At 46.5% G+C, this 22,980-nt stretch overlaps 1 protein-coding gene across 1 annotated transcript in view; it reads right to left on the bottom strand.

The window, feature by feature from the left end:
• The window catches only part of asic2 (acid-sensing (proton-gated) ion channel 2), a 330,594-nt gene extending 312,743 nt beyond the window's left edge, over positions 1–17,851 (bottom strand). Inside the window, 1 exon segment of the mRNA XM_065010274.1 lies at positions 15,353–17,851. Within this exon segment, the coding sequence (XP_064866346.1) occupies positions 15,353–16,045 (693 nt within the window). The 5' untranslated portion in view covers positions 16,046–17,851.
• Positions 17,852–22,980: the final 5,129 nt, after the last annotated feature.

The raw sequence follows: 22,980 nt of genomic DNA, 5'->3' as shown, positions 1-22,980 counted from the left end.
CCCTGTCTACACCCTGTCTACACCCTGTCTGCACCCTGTCTACACCCTGTCTATACCATGTCTACACCCTGTCTGCACCCTGTCTGCACCCTGTCTGTATATGCTGTCTATACCCTGTCTACACCCTGTACATCCTGTCTGTATATGCTGTCTATACTCTGTCTATACCCTGTCTGCACCCTGTCTACACCCTGTCTACACCCTGTCTGCACCCTGTCTACACCCTGTCTGTATATGCTGTCTATACCCTGTCTACACCCTGTCTGTATATGCTGTCTATACCCTGTCTGCACCCTGTCTACACCCTGTCTGTATATGCTGTCTATACCCTGTCTACACCCTGTCTGCATATGCTGTCTATACCCTGTCTACACCCTGTCTACACCCTGTCTATACCCTGTCTGCACCCTGTCTGCACTCTGTCTACACCCTGTCTGCCCTGTCTGTATATGCTGTCTATACCCTGTCTGCACCCTGTCTGCACCCTGTCTACACCCTGTCTGCACCCTGTCTGCACCCTGTCTGTATATGCTGTCTATACCCTGTCTACACCCTGTCTACACCCTGTCTGTATATGCTGTCTATACTCTGTCTATACCCTGTCTGCACCCTGTCTACATCCTGTCTACACCCTGTCTGCACCCTGTCTACACCCTGTCTATACCATGTCTACACCCTGTCTGCACCCTGTCTGCACCCTGTCTGTATATGCTGTCTATACCCTGTCTACACCCTGTACACCCTGTCTGTATATGCTGTCTATACTCTGTCTATACCCTGTCTGCACCCTGTCTACACCCTGTCTACACCCTGTCTGCACCCTGTCTACACCCTGTCTGTATATGCTGTCTATACCCTGTCTACACCCTGTCTGTATATGCTGTCTATACTTTGTCTATACCCTGTCTGCACCCTGTCTACACCCTGTCTGTATATGCTGTCTATACCCTGTCTACACCCTGTCTGCATATGCTGTCTATACCCTGTCTACACCCTGTCTACACCCTGTCTATACCGTGTCTGCACCCTGTCTGCACTCTGTCTACACCCTGTCTGCACCCTGTCTGCACCCTGTCTGTATATGCTGTCTATACCCTGTCTGCACCCTGTCTACACCCTGTCTACACCCTGTCTGCACCCTGTCTGCACCCTGTCTGTATATGCTGTCTATACCCTGTCTACACCCTGTCTACACCCTGTCTGTATATGATGTCTATACTCTGTCTATACCCTGTCTGCACCCTGTCTACATCCTGTCTACACCCTGTCTGCACCCTGTCTACACCCTGTCTGTATATGCTGTCTATACCCTGTCTACACCCTGTCTGTATATGCTGTCTATACTCTGTCTATACCCTGTCTGCACCCTGTCTACACCCTGTCTGTATATGCTGTCTATACCCTGTCTACACCCTGTCTGTATATGCTGTCTATACCCTGTCTACACCCTGTCTATACCCTGTCTGCACCCTGTCTGTATATGCTGTCATATTCCTGTCTGCACCCTGTCTACACCCTGTCTATACCCTGTCTATACCCTGTCTGCACCCTGTCTACACCCTGTCTGCACCCTGTCTGTATATGCTGTCTATACTCTGTCTACACTCTGTCTACACCCTGTCTGCATCCTGTCTGTATATGCTGTCATATTCCCGTCTGCACCCTGTCTACACCCTCTCTATACCCTGTCTATACCCTGTCTGCACCCTGTCTACACCCTGTCTGCACCCTGTCTGCACCCTGTCTACACCCTGTCTACCCCCTGTCTGCACCCTGTCTGTATATGCTGTCATATTCCTGTCTGCACCCTGTCTACACCCTGTCTATACCCTGTCTATACCCTGTCTGCACCCTGTCTACACCCTGTCTGCACCCTGTCTGTATATGCTGTCTATACTCTGTCTATACCCTGTCTGCACCCTGTCTACACCCTGTCTGTATATGCTGTCTATACTCTGTCTATACCCTGTCTGCACCCTGTCTACATCCTGTCTACACCCTGTCTGCACCCTGTCTACACCCTGTCTGTATATGCTGTCTATACCCTGTCTACACCCTGTCTGTATATGCTGTCTATACTCTGTCTACACCCTGTCTGTATATGCTGTCTATACTCTGTCTACACCCTGTCTGCACCCTGTCTACACCCTGTCTACACCCTGTCTGTATATGCTGTCTATACTCTGTCTATACCCTGTCTGCACCCTGTCTACACCCTGTCTGCACCCTGTCTACACCCTGTCTGCACCCTGTCTGCACCCTGTCTGTATATGCTGTCTATACCCTGTCTACACCCTGTCTACACCCTGTCTGCACCCTGTCTACACCCTGTCTATACCATGTCTACACCCTGTCTGCACCCTGTCTGCACCCTGTCTGTATATGCTGTCTATACCCTGTCTACACCCTGTACACCCTGTCTGTATATGCTGTCTATACTCTGTCTATACCCTGTCTGCACCCTGTCTACACCCTGTCTGTATATGCTGTCTATACCCTGTCTACACCCTGTCTGTATATGCTGTCTATACCCTGTCTACACCCTGTCTGTATATGCTGTCTATACCCTGTCTGCACCCTGTCTACACCCTGTCTGTATATGCTGTCTATACCCTGTCTACACCCTGTCTGCATATGCTGTCTATACCCTGTCTACACCCTGTCTACACCCTGTCTATACCCTGTCTGCACCCTGTCTGCACTCTGTCTACACCCTGTCTGCACCCTGTCTGTATATGCTGTCTATACCCTCTCTGCACCCTGTCTACACCCTGTCTACACCCTGTCTGCACCCTGTCTGCACCCTGTCTGTATATGCTGTCTATACCCTGTCTACACCCTGTCTACACCCTGTCTGTATATGCTGTCTATACTCTGTCTATACCCTGTCTGCACCCTGTCTACATCCTGTCTACACCCTGTCTGCACCCTGTCTACACCCTGTCTATACCATGTCTACACCCTGTCTGCACCCTGTCTGCACCCTGTCTGTATATGCTGTCTATACCCTGTCTACACCCTGTACACCCTGTCTGTATATGCTGTCTATACTTTGTCTATACCCTGTCTGCACCCTGTCTACACCCTGTCTGTATATGCTGTCTATACCCTGTCTACACCCTGTCTGCATATGCTGTCTATACCCTGTCTACACCCTGTCTACACCCTGTCTATACCCTGTCTGCACCCTGTCTACACCCTGTCTACACCCTGTCTGCACCCTGTCTACACCCTGTCTGTATATGCTGTCTATACCCTGTCTACACCCTGTCTGTATATGCTGTCTATACTTTGTCTATACCCTGTCTGCACCCTGTCTACACCCTGTCTGTATATGCTGTCTATACCCTGTCTACACCCTGTCTGCATATGCTGTCTATACCCTGTCTACACCCTGTCTACACCCTGTCTATACCGTGTCTGCACCCTGTCTGCACTCTGTCTACACCCTGTCTGCACCCTGTCTGCACCCTGTCTGTATATGCTGTCTATACCCTGTCTGCACCCTGTCTACACCCTGTCTACACCCTGTCTGCACCCTGTCTGCACCCTGTCTGTATATGCTGTCTATACCCTGTCTACACCCTGTCTACACCCTGTCTGTATATGATGTCTATACTCTGTCTATACCCTGTCTGCACCCTGTCTACATCCTGTCTACACCCTGTCTGCACCCTGTCTACACCCTGTCTGTATATGCTGTCTATACCCTGTCTACACCCTGTCTGTATATGCTGTCTATACTCTGTCTATACCCTGTCTGCACCCTGTCTACACCCTGTCTGTATATGCTGTCTATACCCTGTCTACACCCTGTCTGTATATGCTGTCTATACCCTGTCTACACCCTGTCTATACCCTGTCTGCACCCTGTCTGCACCCTGTCTATACCCTGTCTGCACCCTGTCTACACCCTGTCTGCACCCTGTCTGCACCCTGTCTACACCCTGTCTACCCCCTGTCTGCACCCTGTCTGTATATGCTGTCATATTCCTGTCTGCACCCTGTCTACACCCTGTCTATACCCTGTCTATACCCTGTCTGCACCCTGTCTACACCCTGTCTGCACCCTGTCTGTATATGCTGTCTATACTCTGTCTACACTCTGTCTACACCCTGTCTGCATCCTGTCTGTATATGCTGTCATATTCCTGTCTGCACCCTGTCTACACCCTCTCTATACCCTGTCTATACCCTGTCTGCACCCTGTCTACACCCTGTCTGCACCCTGTCTGCACCCTGTCTACACCCTGTCTACCCCCTGTCTGCACCCTGTCTGTATATGCTGTCATATTCCTGTCTGCACCCTGTCTACACCCTGTCTATACCCTGTCTATACCCTGTCTGCACCCTGTCTACACCCTGTCTGCACCCTGTCTGTATATGCTGTCTATACTCTGTCTATACCCTGTCTGCACCCTGTCTACACCCTGTCTGCACCCTGTCTACACCCTGTCTACACCCTGTCTGTATATGCTGTCTATACTCTGTCTATATCCTGTCTGCACCCTGTCTACACCCTGTCTACACCCTGTCTGCACCCTGTCTACACCCTGTCTGTATATGCTGTCTATACCCTGTCTACACCCTGTCTACACCCTGTCTGCACCCTGTCTACACCCTGTCTGCACCCTGTCTGCACCCTGTCTGTATATGCTGTCTATACCCTGTCTACAACCTGTCTATACCCTGTCTATACCCTGTCTGCACCCTGTCTACACCCTGTCTGCACCCTGTCTGTATATGCTGTCTATACTCTGTCTATACCCTGTCTGCACCCTGTCTACACCCTGTCTGCACCCTGTCTACACCCTGTCTACACCCTGTCTGTATATGCTGTCTATACTCTGTCTATATCCTGTCTGCACCCTGTCTACACCCTGTCTATACCATGTCTACACCCTGTCTGCACCCTGTCTGTATATGCTGTCATATTCCTGTCTGCACCCTGTCTACACCCTGTCTATACCCTGTCTATACCCTGTCTACACCCTGTCTACACCCTGTCTGCACCCTGTCTGCACCCTGTCTACACCCTGTCTACCCCCTGTCTGCACCCTGTCTGTATATGCTGTCATATTCCTGTCTGCACCCTGTCTACACCCTGTCTATACCCTGTCTATACCCTGTCTGCACCCTGTCTACACCCTGTCTGCACCCTGTCTGCACCCTGTCTGTATATGCTGTCTATACTCTGTCTATACCCTGTCTGCACCCTGTCTACACCCTGTCTGCACCCTGTCTACACCCTGTCTGCACCCTGTCTACACCCTGTCTACACCCTGTCTGTATATGCTGTCTATACTCTGTCTATACCCTGTCTGCACCCTGTCTACACCCTGTCTGCACCCTGTCTACACCCTGTCTGCACCCTGTCTGCACCCTGTCTGTATATGCTGTCTATACCCTGTCTACACCCTGTCTACACCCTGTCTGCACCCTGTCTACACCCTGTCTATACCATGTCTACACCCTGTCTGCACCCTGTCTGCACCCTGTCTGTATATGCTGCCTATACCCTGTCTACACCCTGTACACCCTGTCTGTATATGCTGTCTATACTCTGTCTATACCCTGTCTGCACCCTGTCTACACCCTGTCTACACCCTGTCTGCACCCTGTCTACACCCTGTCTGTATATGCTGTCTATACCCTGTCTACACCCTGTCTGTATATGCTGTCTATACTCTGTCTATACCCTGTCTGCACCCTGTCTACACCCTGTCTGTATATGCTGTCTATACCCTGTCTACACCCTGTCTGCATATGCTGTCTATACTCTGTCTATACCCTGTCTGCACCCTGTCTACACCCTGTCTGCACCCTGTCTACACCCTGTCTGCACCCTGTCTACACCCTGTCTACACCCTGTCTGTATATGCTGTCTATACTCTGTCTATACCCTGTCTGCACCCTGTCTACACCCTGTCTGCACCCTGTCTACACCCTGTCTGCACCCTGTCTGCACCCTGTCTGTATATGCTGTCTATACCCTGTCTACACCCTGTCTACACCCTGTCTGCACCCTGTCTACACCCTGTCTATACCATGTCTACACCCTGTCTGCACCCTGTCTGCACCCTGTCTGTATATGCTGCCTATACCCTGTCTACACCCTGTACACCCTGTCTGTATATGCTGTCTATACTCTGTCTATACCCTGTCTGCACCCTGTCTACACCCTGTCTACACCCTGTCTGCACCCTGTCTACACCCTGTCTGTATATGCTGTCTATACCCTGTCTACACCCTGTCTGTATATGCTGTCTATACTCTGTCTATACCCTGTCTGCACCCTGTCTACACCCTGTCTGTATATGCTGTCTATACCCTGTCTACACCCTGTCTGCATATGCTGTCTATACCCTGTCTACACCCTGTCTACACCCTGTCTATACCCTGTCTGCACCCTGTCTGCACTCTGTCTACACCCTGTCTGCACCCTGTCTGCACCCTGTCTGTATATGCTGTCTATACCCTGTCTGCACCCTGTCTACACCCTGTCTGCACCCTGTCTGCACCCTGTCTGCACCCTGTCTGTATATGCTGCCTATACCCTGTCTACCCCCTGTCTGTATATTCTGTCTATACCCTGTCTGCACCCTGTCTACCCCCTGTCTGTATATGCTGTCTATACCCTGTCTGCACTCTGTCTACACCCTGTCTACCCCCTGTCTGTTTATGCTGCCTATTCTCTGTCTATACCCTGTCTGCACCCTGTCTACACCCTGTCTACACCCTGTCTGCACCCTGTCTACACCCTGTCTGTATATGCTGTCTATACTCTGTCTACCTCCTGTCTGCACTCTGTCTACACCCTGTCTGCACCCTGTCTGTATATGCTGTCTATACTCTGTCTATACCCTGTCTGCACCCTGTCTACACCCTGTCTACACCCTGTCTACACCCTGTCTGTATATGCTGTCTACACCCTGTCTGCACCCTGTCTGCCCTTGTCTGCACCCTGTCTACACCCTGTCTGCACCCTGTCTACACCCTGTCTGCACCCTGTCTGCACCCTGTCTGCACCCTGTCTACACCCTGTCTGTATATGCTGTCTATACCCTGTCTGCACCCTGTCTACACCCTGTCTACACCATGTCTGCACCCTGTCTGCACCCTGTCTGCACCCTGTCTACACCCTGTCTGTATATGCTGTCTGTACTCTGTCTGCACCCTGTCTGCACCCTGTCTACACCCTGTCTACACCCTGTCTGTATATGCTGTCTATACCCTGTCTGCACCCTGTCTACACCCTGTCTGTATATGCTGTCTATACCCTGTCTGCACCCTGTCTGCACTCTGTCTACACCCTGTCTGCACCCTGTCTGTATATGCTGCCTATACCCTGTCTAGCCCCTGTCTGTATATGCTGTCTATACCCTGTCTGCACTCTGTCTACACCCTGTCTACCTCCTGTCTGTATATGCTGCCTATACTCTGTCTATACCCTGTCTGCACCCTGTCTACACCCTGTCTACACCCTGTCTGCACCCTGTCTACACCCTGTCTGTATATGCTGTCTATACTCTGTCTACCCCCTGTCTGCACTCTGTCTACACCCTGTCTGCACCCTGTCTGTATATGCTGTCTATACTCTGTCTATACCCTGTCTGCACCCTGTCTACACCCTGTCTACACCCTGTCTGTATATGCTGTCTATACCCTGTCTGCACCCTGTCTGCACCCTGTCTACACCCTGTCTGCACCCTGTCTATACCCTGTCTACAACCTGTCTGCACCCTGTCTACACCCTGTCTGCACCCTGTCTACACCCTGTCTGCACCCTGTCTGCACCCTGTCTGCACCCTGTCTGCACCCTGTCTACACCCTGTCTGTATATGCTGTCTATACTCTGTCTATACCCTGTCTGCACCCTGTCTACACCCTGTCTGCACTCTGTCTACCCCCTGTCTGCACCCTGTCTGTATATGCTGCCTATACCCTGTCTACCCCCTGTCTGCACCCTGTCTGTATATGCTGTCATATTCCTGTCTGTACCCTGTCTACACCCTGTCTATACCCTGTCTATACCCTGTCTGCACCCTGTCTATACCCTGTCTATACCCTGTCTATACCCTGTCTACACCCTGTCTATACCCTGTCTATACCCTGTCTTCACCCTGTCTATACCCTGTCTATACCCTGTCTATACCCTGTCTGCACCCTGTCTATACCCTGTCTGTATATGCTGTCTGCACCCTGTCTACACCCTGTCTGTATATGCTGTCTATACCCTGTCTGCACCCTGTCCACACCCTGTCCACCACCCTGTCTATACCCTGTATAGATTGCTCAGCCACAAAACTTCAGGAGCCACCATGGTGAGAATCCTAAATAAATTGATGTCTGTGTTGCAATCAGGATGAGCACCTCACTCCAGATGACTGAGATTGGTTTGAAACATTATTACAGGGCCTTGGCCTGAGGGCATGTTTCTGATTAAGTAGCACATTGTTTGACGGCGTGCTGCTCTGCTCCTCGTCCTGTTCTGGACAGGGAGGTCGCCGATACAGAGGACTGATAGCAGGATCATTACAGAGCTAGTGCTGATCGGACGCTGTGTTTAAACTTAATGAAAGTCATCCATTTCTATGAAGCCATGGACACAAAGCTGACCAACTCAATGGGGTCATGAAGGAGCATGAAGAGTGAGACCACTGCTTTGCACTCATTCAACTGTATTTATTGAAGGGGTGGAGGTTAATATTGCTCTGTTAGTAGGTTTTAATGCACAGCTGCTCAACATGTAAAGTGAAGTGAGAGTGGCTGAGAGCCTACAACTTGTGCTATAATGATTGACACATCAGTGAGGACTGTGGCAGTAGTCCCACATGAACACATGGGCACATACACTCTGTCTTCACAAACATAGTACTGCACGCATCACCTTCATTTGACACCCTTTCTGTTCTCCAGTGAGTTTTACAGGCTCTAGGGCCAATGGAGGGAGATAAGAAGAGAAAAATGAAATGCAAAAATACCATTTCAAAGAGTGTTTGAGTATTTGTGTCACCTCAGAGAAAACATCTGTCACTGTCACAGCACCATGAGAAGCCGACACACACGGAGAGAGAGAGAGAGAGAGAGAGAGAGAGAGAGAGAGCGACAGAGACGGAGAGAGATCAGGCAGTACAGTTCTCATGGGGCTGGCAATAGAGACTGTACCTTGTGATATGAAATGGCTCCCAGGCCAATCAACAGAACCATGAACAGGCCCTAACGGGCACGGAATAAACTACAATAAAGAGAGAAAATACTATACTGAACACAAATATAAACGCAACATGTAAAGTGTTGGTCCCATTTTTCATGAGCTGAAATAAAAGATCCCAGAATGTACAAAAAAATAATTTCTCTCAAATGTTGTGCACAAATTTGTTTACATCCCTGTTGAGCATTTATCCTTTGCATTTATCCTTTGCCAAGATAATCCATCCACCTGACAGGTGTGGCATATCAAGAGGCTGAATAAACAGCATGATCATTACACAGGTGAACCTTGCGCTGGGGAAAATAAAAGGCCACTCTAAGATGTGCAGTTTTGTCACACAACACAATTCCACAGATGTCTCAAGTTTTGAGGGAGTGTGCAATTGACATGCTGACTGTAGGAATGTCCATCAGAGCTGTTGCCAGGTAATTTAATGTTAATGTCTCTACCATAAGCCGCCAAATTTTAGAGAATTTGGCAGTTCGTCCAACCGGCCTCACAACCGCAGACCACGTGTAACCACGCCAGCCCAGGACCTTCACATCCAGTTTTTTCACCTGCGGGATCGTCTGAGACCAGCCACACCAACAGCTGATGAAACTGAGGAGTCTGTCTGTAATAAAGCCCCTTTGTTGGGAAAATCTGATTCTGATTGGCTGGGCCTGGCTCCCCAGTGGGTGGGCCTATGCCTTCCCTGGCCCACCCATGGTTGCGCCCCTACCTAGTCATGTGAAATCCATAGATTAGGGCCTAATGAATTCATTTTAATTGACTGATTTCCTTATACAGTATGAAATGTAACTCAGTAAAATCATTGAAATTGTTGCATGTTGCATTTATATTTTTGCTCAGTATAAGTAAATATTGTACAAAGCGAATACTGGGTAACAGTTATGTGGGGGAAAAATGGTTTTGTTACAATCTAAATTCTATGAAAATGCTTGAGCTCAATAGTGTTTTTCACTGGGAATTGTCCCTGCTGTTCAGTAACCTCTTCATATACCCCACAAAGGAGAGATTTGTTATTGGCCCTAATCTCTGGGGCCATACATGCCTAAACAGTCTGATTCTTGTTCTGTCTTTGTAGGTTCTAAAGATCTTATCATTCGCCTATCTTTGACACATAGTCTGTGAGAACAGGTTAGAACCTGCTTTTATTTGTTTTAATGCTTTAAGGGAGTAGAGATAATTACCCCTTATCTATATTGTAAGCTTACCTCCCTCTAGGAGGGGTAAACAGCTCTTTGTGTAGATAAAGTACGTACTGACTGTGATTTGTAAATAATCAAGTTACTCTCTGGCTTTATCCTGAGAGTGAACTTCCTGGAAATTGCTTGAATAAAACGTATAAACTGGAAAATGAGCTCTGCCTGATCCTTGGAATTAGTTTTTCCTCGACAGTTAGTAAATACTAAACAAAGCAAATACTAAGTACAACTCGTCCAGATGGATAAATTCAAAAGCTCAAAAGACAGGGATGAAAATAAATATAGATAAATAATAATAGCCTACCTTGGTTCTAGAGTTCCATGACAGCGTTTAAGGACAGAAAAAACAGGTAAAAGGGTGTGACTGTGAACCAGGAGTTGGAACCGGTTCAAGGAATAGAACCGAAAACCTCCCTGAACCTAAAACGAGATTATTATTATGTTTTTTAATTTTAATTTTAATTGAGGAACAGAATCAGAACCGGGAAAGAAGTGATCTATACTGTTCCGGAACAGAAGCGTTATTTTAAAAGCATGGGAACCGGTTAATTACATTAATTACATTACATCACATTAAGCATCTCCAATCCAAAATTAAATCTAGAATTGGCTTTCTATTTCGCAACAAATCATCCTTCACTCATGCTGCCAAACATACCCTCGTAAAACTGACTATTCTACCGATCCTTGACTTTGGCGATGTCATTTACAAAAAAGCCTCTAACACTCTACTCAGCAAATTGGATGCAGTCTATCACAGCGTCATCCGTTTTGTCACCAAAGCCCCATATACAACCCACCACTGCGACCTGTATGCTCTCGTTGGCTGGCCCTCGCTTCATATTCGTCGCCAAACCCACTGGCTTCAGGTCATCAATAAGTTTTTGATAGGTAAAGCCCCACCTTATCTCAGCTCACTGGCCACTATAGCAGCACCCACCCGTAGCACGCAACCTCACTGGTCACCCCCAAAGCCAATTCCTCCTTTGGCCGCCGTTCCTTCCAGTTCTCTGCTGCCAATGACTGGAACGAACTGCAAAAATCACTGAAGCTGGAGACTCATATCTCCCTCACTAGCTTTAAGCACCAGCTGTCAGAGCAGCTCACATATCACTGCACCTGTACATAGCCCATCCGTAAATAGCCCAGCCAACTACCTCATCCCCATACTGTTATTTATCTCATTTAGTTTGCTACTTTCTACCCCAGAATCTCTACTTGCACACTCATCTTCTGCACATTTATCACTTCAGTGTTTAATTGCTATATTGTAATTATTTAGCCATTATGGCCTATTCATTGCCTTACCTCCCTTATCCTACCTTATTTGCACACACTGTATATAGACATTTTCTATTGTATTATTGACTGTATGTTTTTTTATTCCATGTGTAACCCTGTGTTGTTGTTTATGTCGCACTGCTTTGCTTTATCTTGGCCAGGTCGCAGTTGTAAATGAGAACTTGTTCTCAACTAGCCTACCTGGTTAAATAAAGGTGAAAAAAATAATAATAACATAGTTTACGTTCCGGGCAGAAAGGCGCCTATGCAAAGCCCTCACTCTGTCACTCAGAAACGTATATTCCAGTGTCTGCCTGCCAGCTGAAAATCTTTGCCAGTGTATGTGTGTGTAGGCAACATGCCCTTCCCCCTTCAAAGCTTAGGCTGATGTACCCTACTGACGCTACAAGCATTCAGAAATTAGGGAGAGATATTTAATTAGAGAAGAATGGATTCACTTCTTCAATGCTAGTTACGGATACTATAGTTATCACGTTTCACATTGGATTAAATAACTACAAAAAGCTAAGATGCGTTTTTTAAAATTCTGGTGTGGCTCTATACACACAAGCTTGTCAGTTAGCTAGCTAGCTCTGGTTCAACTTTAAGACAACTCTCGTAAGTTCAAAGACATTCAAAGTTCCTCCATAGAAGCCGCTCCTCCATAGGTATAATTCTGTGGGCCTAATTCAGATAATGCGTGTCATAACTATGCCCAGCACTTCAAGCCAAGCCTCTTCCTCCACCCTCTCTCACTCTCCCCCCACCTACAAAATTTCAGTCGCATCTTGCACCCTACACTTATCTGTCCATGGCGCATGTAAACAACTATAGCTTAGTCAGCTGATAGCGCCCATGCACTAGAGTTCTCAATTTCAGCCTGAACTCTTGTCTCTCTCTCCTCCCTGTCAGTTGCAGGAGCAGCCACAGGCTGCCATGTGTATTGCGCTGTCCGAGGTGCTGAAGCTGCAATCTAACTACAGTAATTCACTAGTTTCTTACTTGTTGTTTCTCTGACTGAAAAGTTATGCTACCTAATTTGTTGAGAATGCAAAAATATTCCCTATTTGCTAAATGTGCCTTTCCCTGCCATGCTCTCTTCACGTGACACATGCACCCGTTAGGACATAGGCTGGTTTCTAATATCCAGAACATGTATTTATTATTTCAATATTCAAGACTCCATGGCTCCAGTGTTGTTTAATTGATGTGTTATTTTGTTGTGTTCTGTTCTGTTTCCTTAATGCCTAGGCCATGGCCTAATTAGGCAGAACATTTCATTTGTTATTTTATTTTCTACATAAAAAGCTTGATTGTATTTAAAGCCATGACTGACTGACTCGTACTTATATGGGCTACTATACTACTGCATAATAATAATAATAATCCTAAGAAGAAACCGAAGAAGGTGGGTAAGCTGAGCGCTGTGTGCCACTGCCAAACAGGTGTTAGACATGGAAATCCTCGAGAGTCTGTTCTAAGGAAGAAATTCATTTTTCTGCCTACAAAGATTAAACACAGTTACTGACATGTTGAAGTTTATATGTTTAATTATTCAAGGCTGCCTTGTTATTTCATTTTAAAACTAAGCCTACTGTTGATGATATTAGCTTACATACTTTTATAATTCTGATAATAATAACAACAACAAAAAGAAGAAAGAGATCAAGAAGGAGGAGAGGATTGAGCGCTGTGTGACCCATGTGTGTAAAGCTATTATTCAAATATTTGTTTTCTGACCGTTTGGAACAGTGTAAACAATGCTGAATAAATGATAAGAAATCACAGATAATCTGATCTAACGAAATCAAACACACACTTCACGAAATCAAACACACACTTCACGAAATCAAACACACACTTCACGGAATCAAACACACACTTCACGGAATCAAACACACACTTCACGGAATCAAACACACACTTCACGGAATCAAACACACACTTCACGGAATCAAACACACACTTCACGGAATCAAACACACACTTCACGGAATCAAACACACACTTCACGGAATCAAACACACACTTCACGGAATCAAACACACACTTCACGGAATCAAACACACACTTCACGGAATCAAACACACACTTCACGGAATCAAACACACACTTGAAAACAGGCAACAGAAGAAGTATTTGTCTAATTTCTGAAGATATATACAGATATACAACAGTATGGATGTCTTACTGTATAAATCCTGAGATCCACATACAACAGTATGGATGTCTTACTGTATAAACCCTGAGATCCACATACAACAGTATGGATGTCTTACTGTATAAACCCTGAGATCCACATACAACAGTATGGATGTCTTACTGTATAAACCCTGAGATCCACATACAACAGTATGGATGTCTTACTGTATAAACCCTGAGATCCACATACAATAGTATGGATGTCTTACTGTATAAACCCTGAGATCCACATACAACAGTATGGATGTCTTACTGTATAAACCCTGAGATCCACATACAACAGTATGGATGTCTTACTGTATAAACCCTGAGATCCACATACAACAGTATGGATGTCTTACTGTATAAACCCTGAGATCCACATACAACAGTATGGATGTCTTACTGTATAAACTCTGAGATCCACATACAACATTATGGATGTCTTACTGTATAAACCCTGAGATCAACATACAACATTATGGATGTCTTACTGTATAAACCCTGAGATCCACATACAACAGTATGGATGTCTTACTGTATAAACCCTGAGATCCACATACAACATTATGGATGTCTTACTGTATAAACCCTGAGATCCACATACAACAGTATGGATGTCTTACTGTATAAACCCTGAGATCCACATACAACAGTATGGATGTCTTACTGTATAAATCCTGAGATCCACATACAACAGTTGCTGATTATATTCAAGTTGGGTTTTCCCCTCTCATCACTTCTCTTAGACAAGGCTAGGGCTTTTCACTCTCTCCTCACTCTGCTCGCTTTCAACAACATCTCACGTTGTTGTAAAAACCAGTGTAAATGAATAGTCTACTCGTTAACTTGAACAAAAGAGCAATATGGTCTAGGGAAAGGTGCGTCGGTTTTCTAGAAATCAGTCATCGTTTAGGTTTCGGGCTCATTACATTTATGGGATGTCGGACTAGGCCTGGGCTAGGGCTTCAGCTCATCGGGCTTGGGTCGGACCAGGCTAAAATGTTCAGCCCCAATGAGAACTCTATCATTGGCTGCCTAGGCTAAAACAAATATAGCTTGCCCGCTCCATTGCAAGCGGCCTTATCCTCAATGATTGGTAAAGAGATGTAATGCTGAGCTAATGTAATAAAAAACGATTACTTCAGACATTTAAAAAGGAACCGAGAGGAACGATATAAACTGGTACTTTTTTTGGTTTCGAAACCAATCCGAACTTTTGCAGGTCGGAACAGTGGAATGGAACAAAACAAATAATGGTTATGTTCAGAACAAAACGATTGGACATTTTTTGGGGTTCCAAACCCTGCGGTTAACTACTGTGAACTTCAAGGAAAGAGATGAAACTCCATGAAAAGAGGAGAGACAACAGGTGAAATCAGATGAACAGTCTGGGAGGTTCAACCACCACACAGAGCTAAACTGTCAATGAAGAAGTGATTTAAGAGGGAGCTATGCTGAGACTTACAGAGGTGAAGTTCTGGGGACCGCACGCTTCTCCTCGGTACTTGCAGGAGAGAAGCATTTCCTCTAGCTGGTGGCTCAGCCGGTCCATAAACTCCAGGTTGCTGCCCTCAAAGTTTCTGGGGGGCAGGAACAGCCTGAAGTCAGACAATTTGCTGAACCAGGCCTGGCTGTCCTCCTGCAGCAAATCCAGCACCATGGGTCTCACTGTCCGGTTGGCCAGCAGTAGGCCCAGCCAGTGGCCAGCAAAGTACAGGTCACTTTTGGTGAGCTTGTAGAGGCGGATTGGGTTGTTGTTGCAGATAGTGACTGTGGGGAAGGCCATCTCCTTGGCCCACTCTGTGTGGATCCGTGTGTAGGTGGGGAAGGAGAGCCAGTGGAGCAGGCGGTTGGAGGACCAGGAAAGGAGCAGGCCCAATGAGGTGCACAGGGCCAGCAGCCAGAAGGCCCGACGGCCTATGGAGCCACCGGACACACACACATGCCTGAGGCCATGCAGACTTGTCCCAGCCAGCAGGGTGGAGGTGATTGAGGACAGGCCTGGCCTTGCAGGGAGGCGCCGGCGGCCTCTCCTCACCACGGCTGGGGATCCCCGCTGGAGACATCGCCCCTCCAGAGCCATGGCTGCCCAAACCGCTCCTAGTGCCGAGAGAAAGGCTTCATCTCCCAGCCAGGCCTCAGGGGCTGGGCCCCACATGGAGCTCCAGGGCACCGATATCCCCACTGGTGTAATCCACACCTGGATTTGTGCTTATCTGACAATCCGTACAAGCTCCTCACACACAACCTCACTCACACACACATACTAACTCTCTCTCTCTGTCACAGTGTCTTCTGTTTGTTGTTGTTGGTGTCCTGTTTTACTCTTTAGCTACTTGTTGGGCTTCTCCCTCTCAGTCCATCTGGTTCCATTGACCTGAAAGTACTCCACTCACCCAACTCAGCAGTAAAAAATACATTCAGCCATGCAAATATGCACCAAGCGATGCAGCTTCTACATGAGCGACTCCAGCATCCGCACCAGTTAGTGTAACACAGAGCAAGGGAGGAAGAGACAGAGGGAGAGAGAGAGAGCTAGAGAGCGAGAGGGAGGGAGTGAGAGGGAAAAGGATAGGGAGGGAGAAGAGAGTGGGTGGAGTGAGTGCTAGAGGAGAGAGAGGCAAGATGAGCTGAGAAGCACAGACAAAATGAAAGAACGGAAGGTTAAAGAAGAGAGCAGTGAGTCTGTTGTGGTTCTATCTGGTGCCATCTGTCAAAGAACGGCTTGTCCTGCCGGTTCCCTCTGCTCTGTCGGCGCTCCTCTCTGCCGACCAAGGCTGCTGTCTTTTGGGACTTTGCCGTCGCTCCACTTCGATCAGTGATGCTCAGCCTCGTTCAACCTGCTAACCCTCCAACACCACCACGGCTGGACTTGTTTACATGACACTGCTAAAACGAGCAGCCGCGCATCACTAATTGCCTTTGTGAGTCTACCTCGCTAATTTATTCTCCGGCTTTTTTTGTGAGCTCACTTTTATCTTCTTGATTTCCAGCCTTCCCCTCTTCCCATCTGTCACTCTTTCACTCCCTCCCTATTTCCCCCCTTCATTGTCCTTTCTCTTCTCCTCCTCTCTTGACTGGAGAAGCGGGTGTTGTGTCCTGCGGGTGATAATGTACGGCCAGCCCGTCTTGTGCGAGGAGCAGACGCTTCTTAGTCCCAGACGCACGCAAACACTCATTCACACTGAGAGAGGAGCACATGCACACACACTGCGTTTCCCTGTGGGAAACCTGACCAGAGTCGATGGAAAATCTGTTCAGTCACGCTCAGATCCTGGTATCTCTCTCTCCCTCATTCTCTCGTTCCAGTTTTCTCTCACTCTGTTTCTCTCCCTCAGAACTGTGGCATTTCTAATCGTAACGCTCCTCTTGTTTTCTTCCTTTTCTAAAAATACTTCTCTCCAAATCAAATTCATGAACTTGCCCTCACGCTCCTCCTCTTGTGCCGATGTCCGTCAATCCTTCTCAGCTCCACCCCCAACCGGGCTCCTCCTCCTCCCATGAAGTAGATGTGTGCATTTTCTCTCTCTCTCTCTCTCTCTCTCTCTCTCTCTCTCTCTTTTCTCTCTCTCTCTCTCTCTCTCTCTCTCTCTTTTCTCTCTCTCTCTCTCTCTCTCTCTCTCTCTTTTTCTCTCTCTCTCTCTCTCTCTCTCTCTCTCTCTCTCTCTCACTTCCCCTCCTTTGGATATTGCCCTGTTATTTTCTGTATTCTATTCCTCCCGTGCAGACAGACTGTTCCTCTGGTCCCCTCTCTCTGATCGGGCAGCGTGTCCTCTCTGTGCTCCTCTGCTCCTGCGCCACAGCTCTGTCCACCGAGCCAGTGAGAGAGCGAGCGATGAGTGTCTGTCTGAGAACGCCAGGGCTCTCTCTCTCTCTCTCTCTCTCTGTTTCTCTCTCCATCTCTCCCTCTCTCTCTCTCCCTCTCTCTCTCTCTCTCTCTCCTCCCCCTCTGTTTGTCGGCTGCTGCCACGACTTACACAACAGGAGCAGAATGGGAGAGCAGGAGAGTGTGTGTGCACTCAGAGAGGGAGACCTAGACAAACAGCATCATACTGAATTATTGCTTTGGCTGCTATACCCCCTTTCAACCTAGTCCTCTCTATCTCTCTCTCTCTCGCTCTCTCTCTCTGTGTATTCTCTGTCTCCCTTTGTCAAATAAACACAAAACAGCCCTACAGAATGTGGGAAAAGGACTGGGCTTTTAGTTTAATTTCCGGCCTGTTTGTGAAACATAAAATATCTTGAATTATGTTGTCAACGTAGGGGGTAGACAAAATCAAGAAAATAGCAAGACATTAGGCAGATGGAGGGAAGGATGTGATTGAATGAAATATGACAAGACAAACAAGAGTAACACCTAAGTGCAACATTGAAAAGCTCTGTGGTCGTCTTAGCAGAGCTTCAGGCTTGGTTTGCAGCCAACACTGTACATATGGCTTGTCGCCACCAACTAACTCTCATGACAACTTTGACTTGTCATGTCTCCTAACAGCATTGGCTCAGCTGTGCTCTTCAGTGAAATCACATGGGGGACCACTATCCTTCCCCTAACATTTACATCCCATTTACATCTGCACACGTTCATATAGTGGACGTTTTTATTCACAAAGACGCCACACACATGTACTGTGTGCAACACAACGAAATGAGCAGTAGCGTAGATACTACATCCTGTCGTGGAAATTTCCTGTATTACCAAATCATGAGAGAGCAAACCACACACAAGTCAGAGTTATCATAAAGCCCATTTTTAATTATATGAGCTTCACCATAGCCCTGTGACTCTCAGATCAGTGACATAAATGAATTCTCTGAGAGTGCTTACAAAACAGTCCTTGGTATCATTTATAGCCAAGACACACCCATCAAAGCTCACATGACGAATAACAGATCTTAGGAACATTATACGAATAAGCTTTTACCAGAAAAAAGGAGTATCCCATCATTTATAGCATCAGCTATAAATGATCGTTCAGTTTGGCCTCCAAAATCAAAGCTCTGATCTTGTTCTTGGTACCATTTAGAACCAACAACAATACCTCATCCAATGGCATATATCAAATACATCCCCCCTCCTGGACAAGCTTACAGAGACGTGACTGGCACACAGACATTGTGGAGCCACCTAACTGGTTCCCCATTAATCACACCATCCCTTCACATGGTTTAGGAGTAGTTTACAGACACATTCACAGATAAGACTAACCCGACCTCTCCCCTCTCTGGGCCTAAGTAACTTGGAGAGTGTTGGAGTGTTAGAGAATTGCAGGGGTCATAGTACTGGAAGCACAATTCCAAATAAAGTCTGGCAAATAGACAATGCATGAGACAGTGAGACATGAGTGTAGTACAAAAGAAGAAGCATCATCATAATAGGTCAACAGAAAGTGCTGCACCTGCATGTCTGACTCAGTCAGTGGTGTTACTGGGCACCTCAGACAGTTCCAGCTACAGTCCACTCAGTACTGTCCAGTTGGCCTGTAGCAGTTATAACGTCATCATAACAATGCAGTCATTTAGTACCTCTTAACTGTTGAAAAAGATATATAATAAGATATATAGATATTATATACAATAACCATATTGATTATTTAGGAGGAACAGATTATGGTTACACATATCTCTTTTTGGGAAAAAGAAAATCGCTAATGAAACTATAATCTCAGACACATTCATATTTGAATATCTCGGTTTGTAAAATTGCTTCATTTGCATTTAAGATGAGGAAGAATTCTCCGAAATGCTTTTGACAGAGCATCCACCAGTCTTCCTCTGCTAATGACAAAGTGAAGGTTTTTTCCCCTCCAAGTGAGAGGACTATTTTTCACTTGTTTAATTGAGTTGCTCCTAGCTGTTCTCAGCTAACAGAGAGGAGAGAGTTGAATAGGAGCCCAGCTCAGAAAACAGCAGAGACTATGTCTCAAATGGAACCCTATTTTCTATGGGCCTTGGTCAAAAGTGGTGCACTTTATATAGAATAGGGTGCCATTTGGGACAAATCCTATAAGTACAGTAGAATCTGCCCTCTGTGTGTCCCCTATGACTAAGTCATTATCAAGCTGAATAACAACTGGTATCTGTGCTTATCTTGTATGACTCACTGGGGCTAAGTGAATTGTGTAGTAGTTATGGAAACACAAACAGCAACAGCGAAAGAGAAAATGTGTAATGTGCAGCATTATAACTCATTGCGTTGGCTTGGCCGACTTGCAGTTGTGTGACTTGTACGTGCTGTAATGCAATGCTTTCTGACAGCTCCATGTGATCTGATCACAGGAGACGTGATGAAAAACCTTCTACACTGAGGGGTCATATACACACCCAGCCCACACACATGCCTAGAGAAACCCTTCACATAGAGGACCACGCACACACACACCCAGCCCACACACATGCCTAGAGAAACCCTTCACATAGAGGACCACGCACAAACACACCCAGACCACACACATGCCTAGAGAAACCCTTCACATAGAGGACCACGCACAAACACACCCAGCCCACACACATGCCTAGAGAAACCCTTCACATAGAGGACCACGCACAAACACACCCAGCCCACACACATGCCTAGATAAATCCTTCACATAGAGGACCACGCACACACACACACCCAGCCCACACACACGGCTAGAGAAACCCTTCACATAGAGGACCACACACACGCACACACACATGTGCGCACACACACACACGCACACACACACACACACGCACACACAGACACACACGCACACGCACAGACACGCCTAGAAAAACCCTTCACATAGAGGACCACGCACACACACACACACACACACACACACGCACACACACGCACACACACGCACAGACACGCCTAGAAAAACCCTTCACATAGAGGATTACGCACACACACACACACACACACACACACACACACACACACACACACACAAAACCACAAATAACAATCACGTAAAAGGAAAATTGTAAACACATAGAAGATGTAAAATAATGTATAATATATATCTCACCCATAGGAACACACACATATCATGAACATGCACCCGTTTCTTCTAATGCACCGCCTTGCAGCCTAAAGGACTGCAGAGCCAGTCCTTTATCCAGTCTGAATCCATCCAGCAGCAGCATAATTAGACGAGGAGTGTTATTCAGGGTAGCCCAGCTAGCATCAGTATAGAGGAGAACAGCTCAAAGGTTCAACATAAATATCCAATTAACCAGCCTCCAAAACATCAGGGGAGTCCGAGATTAATCAGAGATATATCCCTGAACCATCTGATTCAATTACACCATTCTTCTGTCCACAATGATGTGTGCATCTACTGTGTAATACCCCCTGTCCTTCATCAACAAACACTGTCCAGGATTCAAGGACTGGACAATACTACAATAACCATGAAGAAATGATGGTAGAAAGGCTATTATGATTTCCATAGATGAAATGCATCTCTTCTCTCAGGACTTCGAGGCAGACAGAAAATCAACACACATCACAGATTCCCTCATACAAGCATTTTCTACGTGTTGCTAAAGGATTTGAATCACAAAAAGACGGCTTGAGGGTCGCTAACGCTTTACCCCCTCTGAGGGAGAGAAGCAGTGACGTGGGGAGCAGATGAAAGATGAGCAGGATGAGGACACAGTGTGCAGCACTGCCATCCATCAAATCCACAGCATGCATTAAGATGACACCAATAACAGGCGATCAATGGCTTTTCTGTATTTTAGGAGTTTTTTAATCGAGCGTAGTCACACTTGTCTGGCTGTAGGTGTAGCAGGGCCTCCCCTGGCTTCAAACACCGCCTCCTCTCTAAATGAAAGGGAGGGCTGCTGCTGAGCTGTAGGGTGGTAATAGATTGAACGTTCCCTTTGTGGGTGAGTTCTTCGAGCTCACTGCAGTCATTATGGCTATTAGTTGTTGTCATGGCATGGAATAATCATCAGTTGGCTTGATGAAATGAGAGGAGATAGGGGGATTGGGTCTGTTTGTTGTATCCCAATCATAACCCTGCTGCTCTGTAGTGTGTAGTCTCTGATTAGATGTTGTACGACAGCCATCATCTTCACCAACAGCACAGAGCGAGGACAGTAATAGCTATGCAATCTGGTATTGACCACACTCAATCTCTCCAAATGGATGGGATGCCTCAGGATCATTCAGGTGTTTGTTTGTCTACTGTGATCTGGTCTGGTGTAGACACACTTCATGTTGTTGCTATGTTAATTATATAGTCAAGTGTGATCAAACATTCCTTAGTGGGGTGCAGGGCCAATAGAAATAGAGCTGGCACTCATAAGCCCCACCACATACCTTTATTCATAAACAAACTACGTTTCCATCCTGCAAAGATCTTCATCAGGTCACTGTGTTATTTATGTATAAATATATTCACTTCTTATTTCTTACTGTGCAAGATATTGATCTTTCAAATAGATCGACGCCATTACAGCGCCTTAGTTATAGTGCATAGACCAACAGCTACTGTTGGTTTGTAGAGAGACAGCATGTGAAACATGCTTTAGCCCGGTTAGATTGTCTGCAGTGGAAGACGAAGCTTCTTATGAAGCTTGATCCATGCTGGTGTTATAGCTAATCTGGCTCTAGAGAATGAGGTGAGATAAATGACTCCTGGTCCGCCAGTATACCAGGGAAAGACTGTCATACCACAGAAAGAAGTAGGAGCCAGATACTTCACAGGATGTGATGTATAAATCTGAAGCATCCGTTTACAACTTCTTCTCACCACCAAATAAGACCAGTGGAGGGAAGTGGGAGAAGATGGAGCTAGATGAAACTTGGCCGACATTCCGCACATTTTCTCATTGATGTAACATTCGATCTCAATACAGTTTTCTTTATCCCAAAACTACAATCCGGTTATGAACAGAGCGCACTAAGTTTTGGAGACTTGACCCTTTAAAAATGTTTCTTAACATTGCATTGTTTAGAAGGAGCGCAAGGATGACTTGAGTTAGTTCACACGCACACTTCACAGAGTAGGCGTTCCCAAATGGAAATATGCAAATATATGTTAGAACACACCAATAGGATCTTGCTAGCTCGTGCTTGGCTCTGCCCACCTTCTTGCTTGTTCTGCACACTATGCT

Source organism: Oncorhynchus nerka, linkage group LG26, assembly GCF_034236695.1.
Source record: "Oncorhynchus nerka isolate Pitt River linkage group LG26, Oner_Uvic_2.0, whole genome shotgun sequence".
NCBI lineage: Eukaryota > Metazoa > Chordata > Actinopteri > Salmoniformes > Salmonidae > Oncorhynchus > Oncorhynchus nerka.
Note: the sequence above shows the minus strand (reverse complement) of the source record. Positions and strands in the feature narration are given on the sequence as shown.